The sequence below is a fragment of the Scophthalmus maximus genome, chromosome 4, assembly GCF_022379125.1.
Source record: "Scophthalmus maximus strain ysfricsl-2021 chromosome 4, ASM2237912v1, whole genome shotgun sequence".
Lineage (NCBI taxonomy): Eukaryota > Metazoa > Chordata > Actinopteri > Pleuronectiformes > Scophthalmidae > Scophthalmus > Scophthalmus maximus.
The window spans coordinates 1,857,501-1,876,063 of NC_061518.1; the positions used below are offsets into that span (position 1 = coordinate 1,857,501).

The 18,563-nt window shown below is 49.1% G+C and overlaps 1 protein-coding gene across 3 annotated transcripts in view; it reads right to left on the bottom strand.

The window, feature by feature from the left end:
• otog (otogelin) overlaps positions 1-18,563 on the bottom strand; it is a 53,879-nt gene that overhangs the window by 8,702 nt on the left and 26,614 nt on the right. For all 3 annotated transcript variants that reach the window (XR_007030564.1, XR_007030563.1, XM_047331480.1), the window contains exons 24-43: positions 14,609-14,716; positions 13,967-14,105; positions 13,098-13,232; positions 12,871-13,017; positions 12,644-12,763; positions 11,394-11,510; positions 11,039-11,195; positions 10,912-10,938; positions 9,877-10,086; positions 9,166-9,444; positions 8,451-8,568; positions 7,461-7,540; positions 4,381-7,241; positions 3,390-3,567; positions 3,154-3,305; positions 2,978-3,067; positions 2,714-2,900; positions 1,440-1,660; positions 860-998; positions 530-718 (exon numbers count right to left, since the gene is read on the bottom strand). Coding sequence is in view for 1 of the 3 variants with exons in the window: in XM_047331480.1 (XP_047187436.1) it covers positions 530-718; positions 860-998; positions 1,440-1,660; positions 2,714-2,900; positions 2,978-3,067; positions 3,154-3,305; positions 3,390-3,567; positions 4,381-7,241; positions 7,461-7,540; positions 8,451-8,568; positions 9,166-9,444; positions 9,877-10,086; positions 10,912-10,938; positions 11,039-11,195; positions 11,394-11,510; positions 12,644-12,763; positions 12,871-13,017; positions 13,098-13,232; positions 13,967-14,105; positions 14,609-14,716 (5,654 nt within the window). In the remaining 2 variants the exon portion in view is untranslated. The remainder of the gene's footprint in view (positions 1-529; positions 719-859; positions 999-1,439; positions 1,661-2,713; positions 2,901-2,977; positions 3,068-3,153; positions 3,306-3,389; positions 3,568-4,380; positions 7,242-7,460; positions 7,541-8,450; positions 8,569-9,165; positions 9,445-9,876; positions 10,087-10,911; positions 10,939-11,038; positions 11,196-11,393; positions 11,511-12,643; positions 12,764-12,870; positions 13,018-13,097; positions 13,233-13,966; positions 14,106-14,608; positions 14,717-18,563) is intronic.

Below are 18,563 nucleotides of genomic sequence, written 5' to 3' on the forward strand. Positions count from 1 at the left end.
AAGTGACACATCCATCCATCCATCGTCGACCGCTTTATCCATTCAAGGGTCGCGGGGGGCTGGAGCCAATCCCAGCTGACATTGGGCGAGAGGCGGGGTTCACCCTGGACAGGTCTCCAGCCTATCACAGGGCCACATACAGAGACAGACAACCATTCACTCTCACATTCACACCTACGGTCAATTTAGAGTCTCCAATGAACCTGACCCCATTCTCATGTCTCTGGACTGTGGGAGGAAGCTGGAGAACCTGGAGAGAACCCACGCACACACGGGGAGAACATGCAAACTCCACACAGAAAGGCCCTGGTTGGTTTGAACCGGGACTCGAACCCAGAACCTTCTTGCCCCGAGTGACCTCAATACACACAAAGTAACACACGGTGCACAACATCTTGAGAACCAGGTTGTGACCCTTTTTTCAGTTTCAATGAACTTCTATTCAAGCCCTCAACTTCTACTAAGTACTGAGACTAAGAACATTAGTATTTCTCCGATTCCCGGGGGCTGTTGAACTCGGGGGCCTCACCGCACTTGTCGGGGGAGACGCAGAGCGCGGAGTAGGGCCGGTGGAGGAGCGTCCCCTCGGGACACACGCAGCCCTCCGTCAGGCCCGAGCACCGGTCCGGGTCCGAGTCCACGTCGTGGTCGGGGCAGGACTGCGACGTGCAGGCCGACACACAGGCCTGATACCGCAGAGCGTCGGGACACGCGAAGGCTGCGGGGCGACAAGAGACCTACGTTAGACTTTGCTCTAACTAAAACATCTGGATCTGGCTCATGTGGTTTTCGTGAGGACGCGGCAGAGGTTTGAGCTCCACGGGGTGACGGTGGTGTCACAGATGGGTCAGAGACTCACGGCAGTGATCTGGTCTGCGCCACTCGACGCAGACGTTGAACTTGTGGCAGGAGGCCACGTAGGCGGCCAGCGCCACGCACTGGTTGTTGACGTACTCCGCATCCCGCACCCAGACCTCACAGAATGTGCTGGGCGGGACCTGGAGAGGAGGAGGAAACAGTACGGCACATTAATATTCAAAGACGATCGGCATAATTGTCATAATCAGCACGTATGGAGGGGGGAATGAGGTGATCGCTATTTTCGAATTTGTGGAACACGTCTGTCTTTATTTTAATGTGATTTTATATGTGTTTCTTCCCAATGATGTAAAGCACTTTGAATTGCCTTGTTTTTGAAATGTGCTTTCCAAATAAACGCGCCATGCACTGACACAATGGCAGTAACTCAAATACATCTGTAAGATTTTCCTATAATTATGGCCTTTGGTTACAGTGTTTGAGGCTTTTCATATTTTCATCCTGGCAGGAAATACAACCTGAGCAGCAGCGTCACTGTGTTTCAGGTCTGACAAACTACTGAGATACTCTGAGCGGAACCAGGGGAACCGGTCGGCGGTCGGTCGGGGGTCCACACGTACGAAGGCGTGGCAGGGGGCGAAGTGGCCGGTCTGCAGCATGGCCATGCAGACGGAGCAGTCGCCGGTGGAGCAGTTGAGCTCGCGGCGGCGGCTCTGGCTGACGTAGCTGGTGGTGTTGGGAACCTGCCAGCTGTCGATGAAGAGGGCCGGGTCCTCGCCGGCGCCCACCGCGGTGCCGTTGGGCAGAGTCAGGTCGTTGGTCGGGTCTCCGTCACAGAAACCTGAGGGCGGGGGGGGGGGGGTCACAACAACATGACAATAAAACCATTATGTATCCCTGAATGTGAGAAATGATTCTACATTTTTTAATACCTCATGCAATGTATGTATTTCATTATCTTTATTACGGTGGATAACATTTGGGTCATGTTTGGTGGAAGCCGGCGTCCACATTCCAGTTTCTTGCGGATCTTTTTAAACCAATTGCAAACATCCGTACAAATAATAATGTGTCGAAATAACTCGCAGCACTTTGGCTCCATCTGAACAAGAAAATACATCCCTCAGAGAACTTGCAGTTCCACCTGCAGGAGCACGACTCCTCCTCTTCCTCCTCCTCTTCCTCCTCCTCTTCCTCCTCCTCTTCCTCCTCCTCCTCCACTTCCTCCTCCTCCTCCTCATCCTCTTCTCCACCTCCTCCCCCTCCTCCTCCTCCTCCCCCTCCTCTTCCTCCTCCACCTCCTCTTCCTCCTCCTCCTCCTCCTCCTCCCTCTCCTCCTCCCCCTCCTCCTCCTCCTCTTCCTCCTCCACCTCCTCTTCCTCCTCCTCCTCTTCCTCCTCCTCCTCCTCTTCCTCCTCATCCTCTTCCTCCTCCACCTCCTCTTCCTCCTCCTCCTCCTCCTCCTCCTCCTCCTCTTCCTCCTCCACCTCCTCTTCCTCCTCCTCCTCTTCCTCCTCCCCCTCCTCCTCCTCTTCCTCCTCCTCCTCCTCATCCTCTACCTCCTCTTCCTCCTCCTCCTCTTCCTCCTCCTCCTCCTCCTCCTCATCCTCTTCCTCCACCTCCTCTTCCTCCTCCTCCGCCTCCTCCTCATCCTCTTCCTCCTCTTCCTCCTCCTCCTCCTCCCCCTCCTCCCCCCCCTCCTCCTCCTCCTCTTCTTCCTCCCCCTCCTCCTCATCCTCTTCCTCCACCTCCTCTTCCTCCTCCTCCACCTCCTCCTCATCCTCTTCCTCCTCTTCCTCCTCCTCCTCCTCCTCCTCTTCCTCCTCCCCCTCCTCCCCCCCCTCCTCCTCCTCCTCTTCCTCCTCCTCCTCCTCTTCCTCCTCCTCCTCCTTACCACAGAGGCCCATGGTGGGGAGCTTGTTGCCGGAGCCGTCGGTGTCGATCACCATCGTGCCGGTGCTGTGATACCACTGCAGCCTGAGGCCGGCTGGGCTGCGGATCAGGTACATGTTGCCCGTGTCGTAGATCTCGAAGCCGTACTTTTTGAACCGGGGTTTGGCGTAGCGGGAGTTGACGTAGAGCTGGAAGGGAAAGAGGTCAGAGTGTCACGAAAACATACGAGGGAGCGGGGTCAGGACGCGGAGGGAGCCGCCCTCACCCTCCTCTGCAGCCGGTTGACGATGATGTGGTTGGTCTTGTGCGTGATGTTTAGCGCCACCAGACAAAGGTTGGTGAAGTTCCACAGGAGCTGGAGGAAGGAAAGAAGACAATCAGCGACAAAGCTTCTGCTCCCATCTCTGTAAGGGATTCTGGGTAAGAGTGACACGGACTCACCGGCGACTCGGCGTCGGCGGGACACTCCTGAACCACGACGCTGACGGTCTCGTTGGGCAGCTGGCTCACGATGTAGGAGGCGGCCTTGTAGACGGCGACGCTGCTCCCGTCGAACGTGATCACGCTCAGGTCGGGAAACACCGAGCAGCGACCTGGAAGGTCAAGGGGAGATAAGCGTCAGTGTTCCGGGACCACCGCGACACGTCTGTCGGAAAACACGGAGACGGCGTCCTCACATGGACAGTCCCACTGAGGGCAGCACTTGTCTCCGTCGACCAGTACGGCGAGGCCGAGCAGGCCACAGTCCGGGGGTTCGGAGGCGAAGGGGCAGATCTGAGATTTGTTGAACAGGACCAGCTGGTTGTGGACGCAGATGTACTTTGTGCACTCGTCGACCATCTCTGCGTACGGAGGCTGGATGGAGACAAAGTGAAACACTGAAAACGCAGAGACGCTAGAAGAGAAAACAATTAATAAAGAGGCTGAATTCATTTCAGAACTTTTGATCATAGCCAACGAGCCGAGGATACTCTTGAGCTTGAACTTGAACAATGACTTTAAAATATTTCATGTCCAATTAACTAGAAGTTAGAAGTATTAAAGTTGGCAGACCTGGTAACATTTAAAAAAAAAAAAAGTTTACTCAAAGAGAAGGGAGTTGAGGAACTGAAGCAAATGTCCAAACATGAAACAGTTAACAAAAAGGAAATGATCCTCACAGGGATGAAGGTGTTTGATTAGCATTGCTTGTTTATGGTTATTCATTTAGATTGTCATTTATTCATTCTTAGTTTTGCTTTTCTCATTTTTTTGAATTAACTTATGTTTTAATTTTTGAATTCCTGAATGAATTTATATGACTGAGGAAGCCAATTAACAACGGTTTATGGAGAAGGGGTGGGATTAAATAATTGTGTACTTCTTCCCGCTCCCTTTCGGACATGTCAAAAAAAAAAGAAAGAAGAATTAGAAGAATTATAAAGTATTTGTGATTCATGTATATGCTATCTATTTTGTGTAAGATCATAATTTTTTTGTATTATCTCTTTTTGTTTTCTTTTACATGTTTTCGAAATACATTTTCAATCAATCAATCAACTATGCTGCGCTAGATAAAAGTTGCATTTTGAGTTTTTGCCTTTAAAATGGTTCATGTACAATTGTAAACAGGAAACAAAAACATGTAGATATTAAGAAAGGTGGATTTACGATAATAACTGAACCCACAGTGCACATCCTCGTCGGGGACACGACCACGGACGTCGTGCCCTCCGCTGAGTGTCTGGTCGTCGTCGTCGGTGCAGGGGACGTTGCTGCACCCGGACTCGTCCGATCTTCTCCGCGCGGCTCGGAGGTTTGGAGCGTGGCGACTGTTGTGGAAAGTGACGTCGCAGCGGGAGCGGGAGTCCCGGGCTCCCGGGTGGAGACGAGCACGTCGGGTGGAGGCGTCACCGGCCGGGGCGGAGACGGCGACGCGCCAGGCTCTTTGGTCGTCAGAGTTTCGTCAGATGTGGCTGGCTCTCTGCTGGTTGTCGTGGGGACGGCGGTGGATGCTGTGACTGTTGTTAGAGTGGGAACGGGCGCCCCGGGGGTCGTGGAGGTCGGCACGGGAACCGCTGCGGTTGTCTCGGCGCGTTCGGTCGAGCTCGCCGTGGTGACCGACTCAGGGGACGCTGGGACGGTTGAAGACGGCACTCCTGACGTGGTCGTTGTGCCGGGGCTTGGTGTGACAGTCGTTGGGCCGAGAGTGGTCGATCTCGTGGTCTCCGTTGGGGGCCCTGTGGCTACGGTGACCCTCGCAGTGTGCGGCCTGGCGGTTGACCTCTCGGCCATCGTGATCCTCGGCGTGACCCGCGTCGTCACAGGAGCTCTGGGTGTCGTCCTGGGGGTCGCTGTCCGTGTGGTGGTTGTAGCCGTGGCGGCGGGTGGAGCTCTGGAGGTGGACACCAAGCGGGTGGTGACCCTTTCCGGGAAAGTCGTCGTCCCCGGAGACGCCAGTGTGGTCGTGTGCAGCGGCGACCAGGACGGAGGCGGCGAGACGGTTGTGGCTCCTGTCGACACCTCCACTCTGCCCGTCACCGGACGCGTCGTCTCTGCGACCGGCCGCACGACGACGGGTCTGAGCGTGGCGGTGGCTACGCCTGGTGGAGCTCCGGTGGGGGCTGTGGTGAGCGGGGTCTCGGGGGAACCGGGCTCAGGTGGCGTGGGGGGCGCAGACAGCGCCCTGGTGGTGGCGGCTGCAACTTCTGCAGCGGAGGTTCCAGCAGAGGTCGTAGTCTGGGCGGTGGAGGTCGTGGCAGCAGCTGACGCCGCAGAGGTGGCGACCGGCCTCGCTGTCGTCACGGGAAGACGAGGTGCTCCGGTGGTTTCAGTGGAATCGACCGCATGGACGACAGTTTCGGAAGTGACAGTGGAGCTGGTCTCCTGATGGGGGGGACGCCACGGCTCAGAGGTCCGCATGGTGGACGCAGGACGGGTGGAGGTGTCTGTCGTTGGCGATAGTGGCGCGGTCGTGGTTTCTGTACGAGACGCCGGCAGCGCGGTTGGTTTGGTCGTGACAGGGCGAGCCGTGGACGCGGTGGGCGCTCCTGGAACTTCTGAGGGTCTTGTGGTCTGAGTGGTCGGGACGACTGCGGACCAGGACGTCCTCTCGGTGTAGGGTGACGGGGTGGACACGGGAGGAGTCGTCGTGTCGGCGATCTCCAGAGGTGGAGGTGCAGCCGTCGTCGACGTCGTTGTTGTCGTTGTTGTTGGAGCTACAGGTGTTTCAGAAACGGTAGCTTCAGGTTTGTCTGCTCCAGTTGTTGTTGTTGTTGTTGTTTCCCAGGCTGCAGCAGCTGAAGTCGGAGCAGAGGGAACAGTTGTAGTCGGTGCAACGTGGAGGTGGGTTGATGTCCGTAACTCTGGTGCTGTTGTCGTGGTGGTTGTCAGTTCAGTAGTGGTGGTGTACTGAATCTCCGTCGTGCGAACAGTCTGCGTGGTTGTCGCTGGACTCACGTGTCGTGTTGTTCTACTGGCGGTGAGCGGTGCGACGGGCGTGACCGACTCCGTGGTCTTTGCCGAAGCGGACGCGGGCAAAGACACAGGTCCCGTTTCGACGGGAGGCGAGGTGGAGAGGGGCGGGGCGCTTGTGAGCGCCGTGCTTGGTAAACCAGCGGGGGTCGGTGTGGTTGTCGTCGTCGGTGGGGGCCTCTCCTCGGTCACAGGCTTTGTGGTGGTGTATGTGAACGCACTGGTGGCCATACTGGGAACAGTGGTTCTGCCTGTAACCGAAGACGTCTCTGAGATCGGAGCGGGACTCGAGGATGTTGCGATCGGCGCAGCAGCTTCTGACGTGGCCCCTGTGGAAGCCTCGGCTGTGTGTGCGACAACGGGAAGAGGGGCACTGGTGGTGGGCGGCACCATGGCGGACGTAGTAGTTGGCGCTGCGGGTGTAGTTGACTGCAGAGTCGTGGCAGTGGTGGTGACGAGCGGCAGCAGGGAGTCCGTGGGCCGGGTGGAGGTCGTGATCCAGAACAGAGCTGTGATGGCAAACGGAGCGCTGCTCGTCCTGGACGTGCTGGGGGGGGAGCTCAGAGCCCCGGCCGCTGACGCCGTTGTAGCTGTTAGAGTGGTGGGCGGAGCTTCGCTGGCTCTGGCGGTAGACGGCGGCTCCACCGCCTCTGGCCGGGCAGCAGAGGGCGCTGTTGGGGGCGGCGACGACGGGTGTCCTGCTGTCCCGGAGAGCTCAGGGGAGGCGGTGAGCGGTCGGGTCGGCTCGGCGGGGGCGGGTGGCGCCGTGCTGGAGGCGGTGGTCTGGGTGCCGACAGGCGGGGGAGCGGTGGTGATGTCAGCGGTGGGACTGGTGCGTGGAGGAGCGGGGGGTTCGGTGGAGCCCGTGGTCCTCAGGAGGGCGGTGGCGGCTGCAGAGGTCGTCTGAGCAGCAGAGGTCGTCTGAGCTGCAGAGGTCGTCTGAGCAGCAGAGGTCGTCTGAGCTGCAGAGGTCGTCTGAGCAGCAGAGGTCGTCTGAGCTGCAGAGGTCGTCTGAGCAGCAGAGGTCGTCTGAGCAGCGGACGGTGTTGCAGGCTGCACAGGCGCCGTAATGAAACCTGAAATCAAACAATCAAAACGGTTAAATTACTCTATCTGTAATCGTCTCCGTATTTTGGCACATTTCAGGATTTTTATGTTGTGTTAAGTATCGTTTTATCTGTTTGACTGATTCCATATTGTTTTTGTTTGCAGACATCTAGAGATTTACTGTACACCTCCCTGTGTAAATCCCGTTTCAATAATCCCACAACTGGACTCAGTGAAGTCATACTCACAGTCCTCAACATGGACACACCGACGGGTGACCTCATCCAGCACCATGTGCGGGGGGCAGACAGGAAGGCAGCCCTCCACTCTGCACAGAGAGCAACACATAGCTAATACATAAAATAATAGTAAAAAACTTTAATCTGAGTTTCCTGACAAGATTTTCTGTGGGAGAATTGAAATGCCAAGTAAGTCCCTTTGCTGACTTACTTTAGAAAAGAGAGGAGCAAAATGGTAAAATGTGAAAAAAGTATTTAAATAAAAAAAAAAAAGTAATGTAGCACTAACAAGAGTATCTGCCGAAACCGATCCAATACTAATATGATACAATCTTTTCCCCACTCGTAAAATAAAATATTAATAATGCATTGTTCAGGATCCATTTTCCTATATCCATCTAAAACCTCATATCAACAAATAATCAACTCCCCTAAAGGAAGACACACACACACACACACACACACACACACTCTCACACACACACTCTCACACACACACACACACACGCCATCAACATGACTGAGTTATGGAATACTGCTGTTTTATTTCTCACAGAACTTTTAGCAGAATGTTTTATGGTCAGCGCCGTTCACACAGGCAAAAAACTAATTGAACAGTGAACTGTTAATTTAATAATAATAAATTAATATAACAATATGATGCCGGAATGTCGTTCAAGGCTTAGTAGATCCGTTAATAGCCTTTTATTTGGTATGTTTACTGTGATGCATCGCATCTGATTTTACTTCTAATTCATTCCGATATCGGATCCAGTCATTTTGGCCAATATTGCCCCGATACCAATATGGAATATCGGATTGTGACATCCCTACTAAAGACTAAAGTAATGAGACGAACATCCTTGAGAAAAGGGAAATCATCCAAAATGTAAATCAAGAACATTTCTTCTGCAGGTTTTCTGGACCGTGGCTGTGACATCTGAGTCCAGCAGGGGGCGACAGTGTTGTTGGAGCTAAGGAGAAGGTCAGAGGTCTCACTGTGGGATGGCGACGCAGGCCTCGGCCGACGGGTCGCTGCAGGTCCTGAAGCACGGGCTGACGCAGGAGTCGTACCTCCACTGACACTGGGGGCGGGGCGGGGCGTCTGGACCGGGGCCTGGTGGGAAAAACAAACCACAACATTTTACACTTTAACGTCACGATTAAACATTTCCTTCTCATGTTTGTCGAGTGAAAAAGACTCATTACTCTGTGATATTTCTCGACAGTTGAGTTTTTGTAGTTGAACAGAGCGAAGTAGAGTCCTAGTTGAACTTTCTACGAGTCAAATCGTTAGTCAGTATCGTTTTCAATAATCGATCAGTAATTCTCAGGTTGCAGCTCCTGTACATGTTGTGAAGATTAATGAGTCCAACTTACAGTAGTTAATGTTCATGTTGATTCATTAATCATCTACCAATGGAATCTGTAGGATTTGTAGGATTTTTAGAACAGCTGATCACAGAATCTGAGAGTTGTAGTTACTTCTAACTTTAGTTAATAGCAAATGATGAAAGCTAAACTGAACAAGACTTGATGCAAAGAGATTTGAGCGTATTCCTGTTTGGAAAATGGATTTGATTCTATATTCGGACACAAAAATGTTTTAGTATTAGACAACTTTTGTATTAAGTCTGTTCTGATACTTTCTGCGTGACCCTGACTCCCGTTATCGTGATGTGTTCACTGCCCATCGGTCATTTGTGTTGCCGACCTGTCAGTCTGAACAGCGTGGCCTTGCGGAAGCCGTCGCCGTGTCTGTACTTGAGCAGGTGCAGGCGGAGCGGCGTGGCGTGCAGGAAGAAGCCGGGCAGCGCGTGCGACTCCAGCGAGTCGTAGCCGGGGATCCAGGTGTTCCTGTGCAGGACGAAGGTGGCCCCGTCCCAGAACGCCTCGCTCTCCTGCCACTTGGCCAGCGTCACCCGGCCGCCGGCGCTCGCGTGCAGGAAGTAGTTGGGTCTGTCGGCCGCCTCGAAGGAAACCCGCGACGTGTCTGCGCAGACAATGATACAATGATACATCCAGAAGGCGAGTAGTGAAATGCAACAAGAGAATCCATTTCTGGTGAATCTATGGCATATTGTCAAAGTATCGAGGTCGATGAAGCAGCAAATGACTGAAACGAAATATTAAAGTTGCATGTTGTATAAGTCAAAAAAAATCGAGCTCTCCTCGATTCCACGATTCCTTAATTTGAACTTCTACCTCTGGATTAATGGCACATGCTTCAGTTAATATCATGTGAACTGTAGTGAGTTAATATTACAGGAACAGTGAATGATGCTGCAAAACATCTTACTGGAGAAAACGCTTTGTTAACGGATTTTCTTTTCTGTTGTTTTTTTTTCATAGCGTCCTTAGATCACATTTGATTGAAATGGTTTTTACTCAAATCGCAAATAAATCCTGAATGAAACGGACTCACCGTGAGGTCGGGCTCTGCTGAGGCCCGGCGTCATCATGAACTGTGAGAGGACGTCGCCGTCCCCGCCGCCGCTGGAGGTGATGGAGGTGATGGAGGTGATGGAGGTGACGTTTCCTCGCTGCAGGAACACGGAGCCGCTGGACCTGCCGGCCGCCAACAGCGTGGTGCGATCCCCGAAGGAGACGAGCCTGAAGGGGCCTTTACCCAGAACTACAGACAGGAGGCCGAGTTAGTGCGGCGGTGATTATTCTCACATGCGACGTATCGAATGAAGTCCGAGCTAAACCTTCTTTTCAAACCACACGGCTACTGATATGAGCAGTGAGATGTGCGTCGCTGCTCGTCAGAGTTCTCTCAATTACCAGGTCGTGTAGTTCAGATGAAAGATTCTTCCAGTAAATCAACGACTGGTATGATTCTTTAAAAAGAGAAGCTCATTATTTTAACTTATTGTTCATTTCATTGTTCTGTAATTGATCTATTTTCCAGGTTGTGGTGCTCAATGTAACAGTGGTTTCTGTATTTTCTGCCCTTTAAAAATCTGTAGCAAATTTGTAAGTTTGCCTGGTACTTATAGCTGTATTTCAGTATTTTACATATGTATATTTTTGAATATGAATAAGTGAAGAGTCATGTTTCGAACTCTAACAGAGTGTTTAGTGTGTTTTTCTCTGTGGCACTTGGATATAAATGTTTGTTGGTGTGTTTTTGATGCAATTAAAAAGCATAAATTGGAGCCAGCACCTCTTTAGATGTATATAATATTCTTTTCAGCACTTCCCAGCTTTATCTAACAATAATTAATAATATTGATATTTAATCATGTGGAGAAGCAGAAGAAAGGGAAGCTCGAATGGATGGATTAGACAATTAGAAAATAAAGGCCTGGAAAAAACATATTACACGCTAATTAATACTGTGAACAGTTACATCATATGGATTTATTACAGACAATCAAGTCTGATCATGTTTTGAGCTTGAAGAATTTTGGTGAGATTTAATGCAGTAGTGGGTGAAATGTAGAAATTGTCAAACCTTTGTTGAAGAATTCACAGTCGTAGGCTGCGGAGGGCAGAGAGACAAATATTACAAAGGGCTTCATTATGAAGACAAAATCTGTTTACGTCCTTTTTTTAATTCCTTTTCCCGCGCTGCGACTTACGGCACAGAGACGGCGAGCGCCAGTCGACGGGCACGCCCTGGTGGCAGCAGCGCTGGGCGTACGCCGCCACGCTGGTGCAGAAGCACTCGCAGTCGCCTCCGCGGCTGCAGGCGCACGTGTCCGCCAGGCAGTTCATGTAGAACCAGGTCACGTCCACCTGGATGACACAAATAACACGCATTCAGCCAATTCATCGAGAACGAAAACTATGATTTTAACTTTAAACATTCACGGGGAAAAAAAGGGAACTTGGAGGTTTTTACAATAATATATTATATGAAATCTGTTGCGACAGTTGAGCAGCGCGACGCGCGAGTCCAAACTGTTCGGTTGTTGTTGTTGTTCAGTGACTCACCACCGGGTGGCAGGCCTGGAAGACCTCGCCGAGCAGGACGGCACACCGCCGCTTGGCGAAGGGCTCCCGCAGCGGACTGAGGCTGCAGGGGTGTCTGATGTCTGGACTGTTCACACACTGAACACACACACACACACACACACACACACACACACACACATGCACAGAGGCGTCACGTTACACCAGGTTGAGTAGTAAAGACTGAAAAGTTACTTACCTCACTCTTTTTTGTGAAATGAAAGTGTATTTTGCAAAAGAAGTGGGGAGAAAAAACACCCAACATCAACAACAACGCCTCAGAACCAGGTGAGGAATACATTTCACATTGTCCTTGATTTTATTCAAAATGAGAAAAAGAAATTCTTCCATTTTGTTCATGGATTCTTTAAACTGAAAGAATTTTGAAATCATTCTTCGATCCAGCTCTTTGTAGACTCATCAACCTCCACCTGAAAACGACCAGACGAAGGTCTTTTGTTCAAGCCGCTTATTTATTACAGCGCCGACCTCTAGCGGTCATTATGTACACTGCCACTAGAGGTCAGCGGTGGACCTGGTAAGTCCGTCAAGTTTGCGTATTTAATTGGATTTGTGACTTATATTCTGTACAGTAATCGTGCTGATTCTCTGCCGTGACATTTACAAGCTCATCAACCAGGCGTTGGTAAAGAAAATAAAGACCCACGTTGATGAAAAGTATTTGTGGCGTACCTGATGTCACCAGTAGAGGCGCTAGTTTAGGAATCGGATGATTTAGTCTTTTTTTACCACGTGACATAGTTCGTCGTACGAGTAACTTGGATTTCTTTCACGCCATAAATAAGAGACTTGTACAAATCTGAATAAATCCTTAGTTTTTTGGATTAAATCCCTTTTTCGAGTTAAGTTCCTAGTTTGAGTGTTGGTTTCCAAATAAGCCACTTTAACATTTGATGTCTTGTTCCAGTTTCATGGTTGCGGAAGTTTCGTTGTCACATAACACGAGTCTCAAACTCTCTCATAGCACTTTTCATAGCAATGAAAAGTGCTCTATGAATGAAATTTATCATTATTATTATTATAAACATATAATGAATGTGATGAAAATGTTGAAAAATCAAGAGGGAGGAGAATCAAGAGTATATAGAAGCACATTTCAGACTTTTACCAATGTGTCACAAACAAGTGCTGGAACAGGCAGACGGGGAACTTTAAAAGCTTCTGCACTTGGTCGAAACATTATAAATGTCGATGGTACCGGCGACCCTCACCTCGGCCGCTGTCCAGCTGTTGCCAAACTCCTGCGGCGTCGGGGAGTCGATGTTGTCCGGCGTCCGCATCTCGTTCACCGTCTTCAGGTCGAAGTTTCCACACAGGCCGCTCAGCTTCCCCTGAACACACCGCCGGAAGAAAAAAACATCAGCTCCAAACGCAACCGAACATCACGCCCCCGCAAGCCCTCCGCAGACAAAGTCCCAGAAGCGCCGGCGTCCTCTACCTGCCAGCGAGGTCCGACCTGGACGTGCACGGTGGTCTTGCGGTCCCAGAGGACGGTGACGGCGTCGTCGGGGAAGTGAATGACCGTGAAGTGTCCCGCCGGCCAGATCAGCATCCTCTGCTTCCTGTCAATCACGCTGGATGGATTCTGCGAGGGAGAGAGCAGCGTTTGATTCCACCAGACGTTTTTTTCTCACGTGTGCTCCCGGTGAACGTGCCCAGACGTACCGGCGTCCCGCTGTCGTCGTCGAACGCCACCGAGGATCGCCCGATGCTGATCGTCAGCGACTTCCGGCAGATGACGCCGCCGTCGAAGCAGTCGACGTTCTCGGCCACGACGCCGAGCATCACGTCGGCGCTGCTCTGCGGAGCAGAGAAAACACGCTCACAGAAAATCTATACTGTGAATGACACAACTGCCTTTAATCTGATACTTTAGAGAAAGAAGTCTGGGATTTTTTTTCTTTTTTCTGAACTGCATAAATGTCTGAACATTTTAGATGATTGTAAAATAAAAAATATGAATTTGATTTTAGCCCTACAAGAATAAACAAGCTTTATTTGACGGATTGATTTCCCACTTTCCGAATAAAAACAATCTATATATAAAAATTCAGTGCTTCAACATGTTTGAGGTGAGAAATCTATCACAGTAAGCATTTTTCTGGGTTTATATATGTTTTTTGATTATCTACAAATTGGCAGAATCTGAAATTAAAATAAATCTTTTATAAGTTCAGGAGAAAAAGGGATTTCAAAAATTTCTTTACACCAAAAGGTTTTAGTAGTTTAGCAACTCATTGTTTTTTGATTTGTTTTTTTACTTTAAAAAATATATATAATATAAGAATTATTTCCTGAGATGTAAATACCACAAGAGGATCATATTTTATCAAACATGCAGAACCCGGGTGAATATCAGTTAAATAATTTTTTAAAGATAAACGAAAGTGTGAATCTCAATAAAAATAATCTCCTTCCCCCTAAAAAATGATTCACCACACTACAAACCTGTGAACATACATAAGATTACAGATGAATAGTGGATGTACTAAAATATGATTGGCTCTTTTACCCCACATATTTGAGTACTGTACCTTCACGAGATAGACTTTGCATGCCCCGACGTAGTCGAACAGCAGCCCGTCGAACGTCCTGTAGTGGCGATCTCCGTACGCCGTGCACATGGACGGACACGGACGAAACACACACTGGAACGTCCCGTGCTGGCAAACACTACGGAGACAAGCGGAGCTTCAGTGATTCAAACAAGTCAACTTGTTCCCACTTAGTGCAAGGACTTTGTTTTTCTCCTTTTCTTCTACGCATGTAATCGCCGAGCCATTAGGCTGTCATCTGTATACATCATCTTCTCTGGCTGTTGGACGGACGGGAGAATGACTGAGATCACTGGGGGAGTGTTTCCCCTTTCACCAGCGGAGAACAGTGCGAAGCGGAGGGAATCAAAAGAGTCGTAACAAGGGCCCGCTCTGTTACCGGGTCCTTTACTCTGTCCTGCGATAACAGAGAATTATGGATATCAGGTTTGCCACTTCTGCTGCTCTGACTATCTCAGGAATCATCATCGCTTTCGGTCTTTGCAAAATCGGAGATGTGTCTCATTCGTCCGACAGATATTGTTGACAGAGCAAATTAGTGCACTGTGGTAACAGGGGAAAGAAAAACACCATTCATCACAATCTACTAAAAAAGTTGGGTATAAAAAGGCATGAACGTACCAGTGGTGGCAGGGGGAGGAGACTCGGTCGCCCGGGTAATACTCCTTTCCCTTCCACAGACACGGGCAGGAGGCAGGTTCGAAGCACTCGTCTCCGTGTTTCAGCAAACTGGGAGCAAGCAAACAGATCGGCTTGGTTATGAAAAAACGTTTCACAGCTCTGGTTTTACTGATTCGGAAAATCGAGCTACATTCAGATGATTCTTGGGTTAAATCGGGATGAACATCAAGTCAAGATGCCTAAAAATGTATGAATGCTGTAACAAGAGGTGTGATCCGTTAGAGTGTGCTCCGACAATAGGTTGCATTTAAAGATGGACGACGTGACAGCTCCCAAAAGAGAAGCCAAAACATCTCCATCGCCCCCCAGTGGCTGTCTGCAATATAGGTCATAAGCCCCGCCCTCTTCATGTCAGCATATGGGACATGGGCCACACTAAAAAGTCACAGGATGTTCAAGTGTTTATTTTCCAGGTACGTTTGGTTTTAATTTGGTATTCGACGCCATAAAAATGAGGTGAAACGTCACGATTGACAGCTCAGACTGACTCTCGATTGGTCGAGCGCGGTGACTCGTCGTCAATCCACGCTCACTACCCACTCAGATTCTGGAAGGATGGCAGCGGCCGTATCCTGGATATTTTAGCTTCCTTTTTTTTTTTTTTTTTAACAGTGGGTGAAAGTGGAGAGGCGCCGTCCATCTTGATTCACGCTCAATGGATCCAACTAGGAAACTGGAAACACAGAACGTTTGACTTTTTAGTAATAACCAAAAGCGTTTACATCAATCATCACGAATTGTTGCTGGTTTGTCTTCTAGTTAATCAACCGTTTCAGCTGTAGTGGCTACGACATCGGCTCTTACTTCATCCCCAAAGTTCTTTCAAGCAGCTGAACCAAATCAGACTTTACCGCAGAAAAAGCTGATGATGTTAAGGGTTGTTTTTGTGGCCACTGAATTCCCTAAACACAAGAACCACAGATAACTGGTTGCATGTGGTCCCATCCGAAGGGGGTTAGGATGCAAAGACTCAGCAGAGTGTCAATACACCCGGATGAGGGGGTGATTCAAAATTGTGAATGGGCCGATGACAGAGCCTCAATTCTCACTCCGACTGTGAAGATATGGCCGTTATTGTTCAAGAAGCTTTGGTCTTACAGGATGGTCATCAAGTTGGAGCTCCGGTGTACCAGACATGAGGACCGCAATTTGCCAAGAGAACGACAGAGGCAGAGCCAAAGACGGTTTTCACTACCAGATCAGAGCGAGAGCTTCAGAGTTGGGGGGGTTGGGCGACCGCGGATGAAAAGCCGCAGACACTCGTTGGCTACATGAGAAAACCAGACAATTAGGATTCTCAGAGATAGAGAGAGAAACGGTCTTTGTCCGCGATCCCTCCATTTGCTTTCCACTCCGCGGGACGAGGCCGATAACATCTTGTAACATCCAGGGTTGAGCTACATCCACTGGCGAGGCCGCGGACAATGAGGTGACACACTGAATGGTCCCGCCACAAACCCCAGGTTCATCCGAGTAGGGTTACGGCCCAGACAGAGCCGCGTCAACAGCTCCCTTTATCCCCCCGCCAAGCTGCCCTATCAATTACTCTGATCAAAGATTCTGAAATCGCTCTGTCTCCTGATCCCGTGTGCACGAGTATGAGCACGTCCTCATGAACACGGCTCTCGTGTTGAATTCAATCCTGTCGGACGATGTATACGCGGCTGAGGACGACGTAGCTGCGCGGTGCGGCGACTGGCGGCCCGGCGGCGCAGAGGGTTGAGCGGCGCCTGCGACGCCTCCGGTGTTGTGCCGGGTTCCTTTTTTTTGGGACCCGCTGGAGATCAAAGGGCCACGTTACTGTTGACAGCTCGTCGGTGACAGTCTGATGAGGCTTTTGGCAAATGTCTCACGAGTGTCAGACCAACCAGGGATAGAACGGAGTTGTAAATGTTGAGGGTTTTCTCCCACGTTTATGTTTGAACATATAGCTTGTTATGACCTCATGCTTTTTGATCCCATATCTATAATCGTGTTTCTGTTTTAAAGGATGCAGGGAAATCTTGAGGTCCACCTCTTTGCCTCCTGTCTCGGTTGTTACAGTTGCCGTAGTAGAACGGCTGTCGTGTTTCTTGTAGCCGTCCATGTTGGGATGTGACAACGCAATCCGCCCGATCATCATTTATCCTCTTGGTTCTTGGTTCTTGGTCCGTTTGTTCCATTTCTGCAAAGATATGCAGAACTCACAGGGTTCTGTTGTTCTTCTCCAGAGAAGCCTTCGTCCAGGCAGACAACAGTTTTTTGGACCGTTGCATGTTCACACCGTCAGGGGTGTAACACCAAATTCTTTGGCCTATACATAAGCAGTCTCTGAGGGGCCCCCCGCAGCCATGACGCTGATTAGCTTACTCCTACTGTATTCAGGTAGTAAAAGTTACAGTTAGCTGTCGTAGTAGGAGTTTGCTAATAGCCACCTTTCTTTTGGAAGAAATTATTTAACAGTTGTTTTCCCTTAGTTTGTTTCTCCTCTCTTTCTTTTCTCTCTTTTCTCTTCTTGAGGGAACATTAGGAAGTCACCGGCCAGTATATTAGCTGACAGATTCTCATGCCGAGTCGTGATGGTAAGGGGTGAGAGGGCCCTCAGAGAACCTCCACTATTTTTTGAAATACATAGTTCAGTCTCTCTACCAATGTATTCAGACAATTTTTAATATATGTTATGACACTAATTACTTATAAAACGCTAATTCCAGGCTTCCGAGGTCCCCCCCCCCACGCTTGGGCCCTGGGTAGTCTGTCCCCTTATTCCCCCCCGAGTGCTGTGCCCGTGCACAACGTTGCCAAGACCAAATATGTTGCATGATCCTGCGTTGCACCTGCAAGTCCAGGTTCACGTGAGTTCAGTCGGGCTAATTGACACAGAATGAGGATTGAATGAATGAATGAATGAATGAATGAATGAATGGTCCACATTTTGATAATAAACAATGTGAACCATTGTGAACACTTTGGCTCATTTTGTCAGTGCCTCAGCTAATTATTTCCCACTAGGGGTTTTTAAGTCCTGCAGCAGATGAATAACTTGCAGTGGACTCTGAGTTAGGATTTTTTCTGTATTCATGACACTCACGTAAGTGTTTATCAATATGAACTGAGTTTTGTATATAGACAGAACCACCAAAGAACAAAATCATACAAAGGGGTCAAAAGAAAAACATCTTTAAAAAGAGAATGAGTCTCTCAAGAGGTAAGAATGTGACTGATGCCAACTTTTTGTACATTGAACTTCAGTTATAAATTGCTTCACAAATGTTGACTTATGAAATATGATTCGACCAAATCTAATTTGAGGATTTGCAGCTTTTCTTTTAAATAACTTAAAAGATTATTGGCTGGACAAAACAAAATATCACTTTGGTTGAGACAAAATGAAACACGGGTATAAGATGAAACAATTAGATCATTAATTAAAAATTAGAAAATATATTGGTGATCGATTAAAGTAATTTTTCATATAAAAAGACAAATATTTTATTGGTCCGACCAAATCAAATGTGAGGATTTGCTGCTTATCTTTTTTATTTATAACATTTTTAAATAATTCAGAGGGTGAGATTATTGGTAGGACATAACATATATTTGTATATACACACATATATATACATATATATATATATGTTGGCTCTGGATAATCGCAACTGGTATTTATTAATTAAAGGGCATTCACATGGAGTTATTGACCACTAGTGGCGCTATGGAGCAATGGTTCTAAAGTGCAAATGGTAAAGGGTAAAAAATTGTGCAATTTAAAATAGTTTTGTTTTTTTTATTTGTTTTTTTGGCCATATGGATTTGAACCAAACTGGCCAGTAGACGTACACGTTACGTGTCAAGACACAGATGCTTCACGGACATCAGAGAAGGAATTAAACTGGAGCAGAGTTTTCTGTGGGAG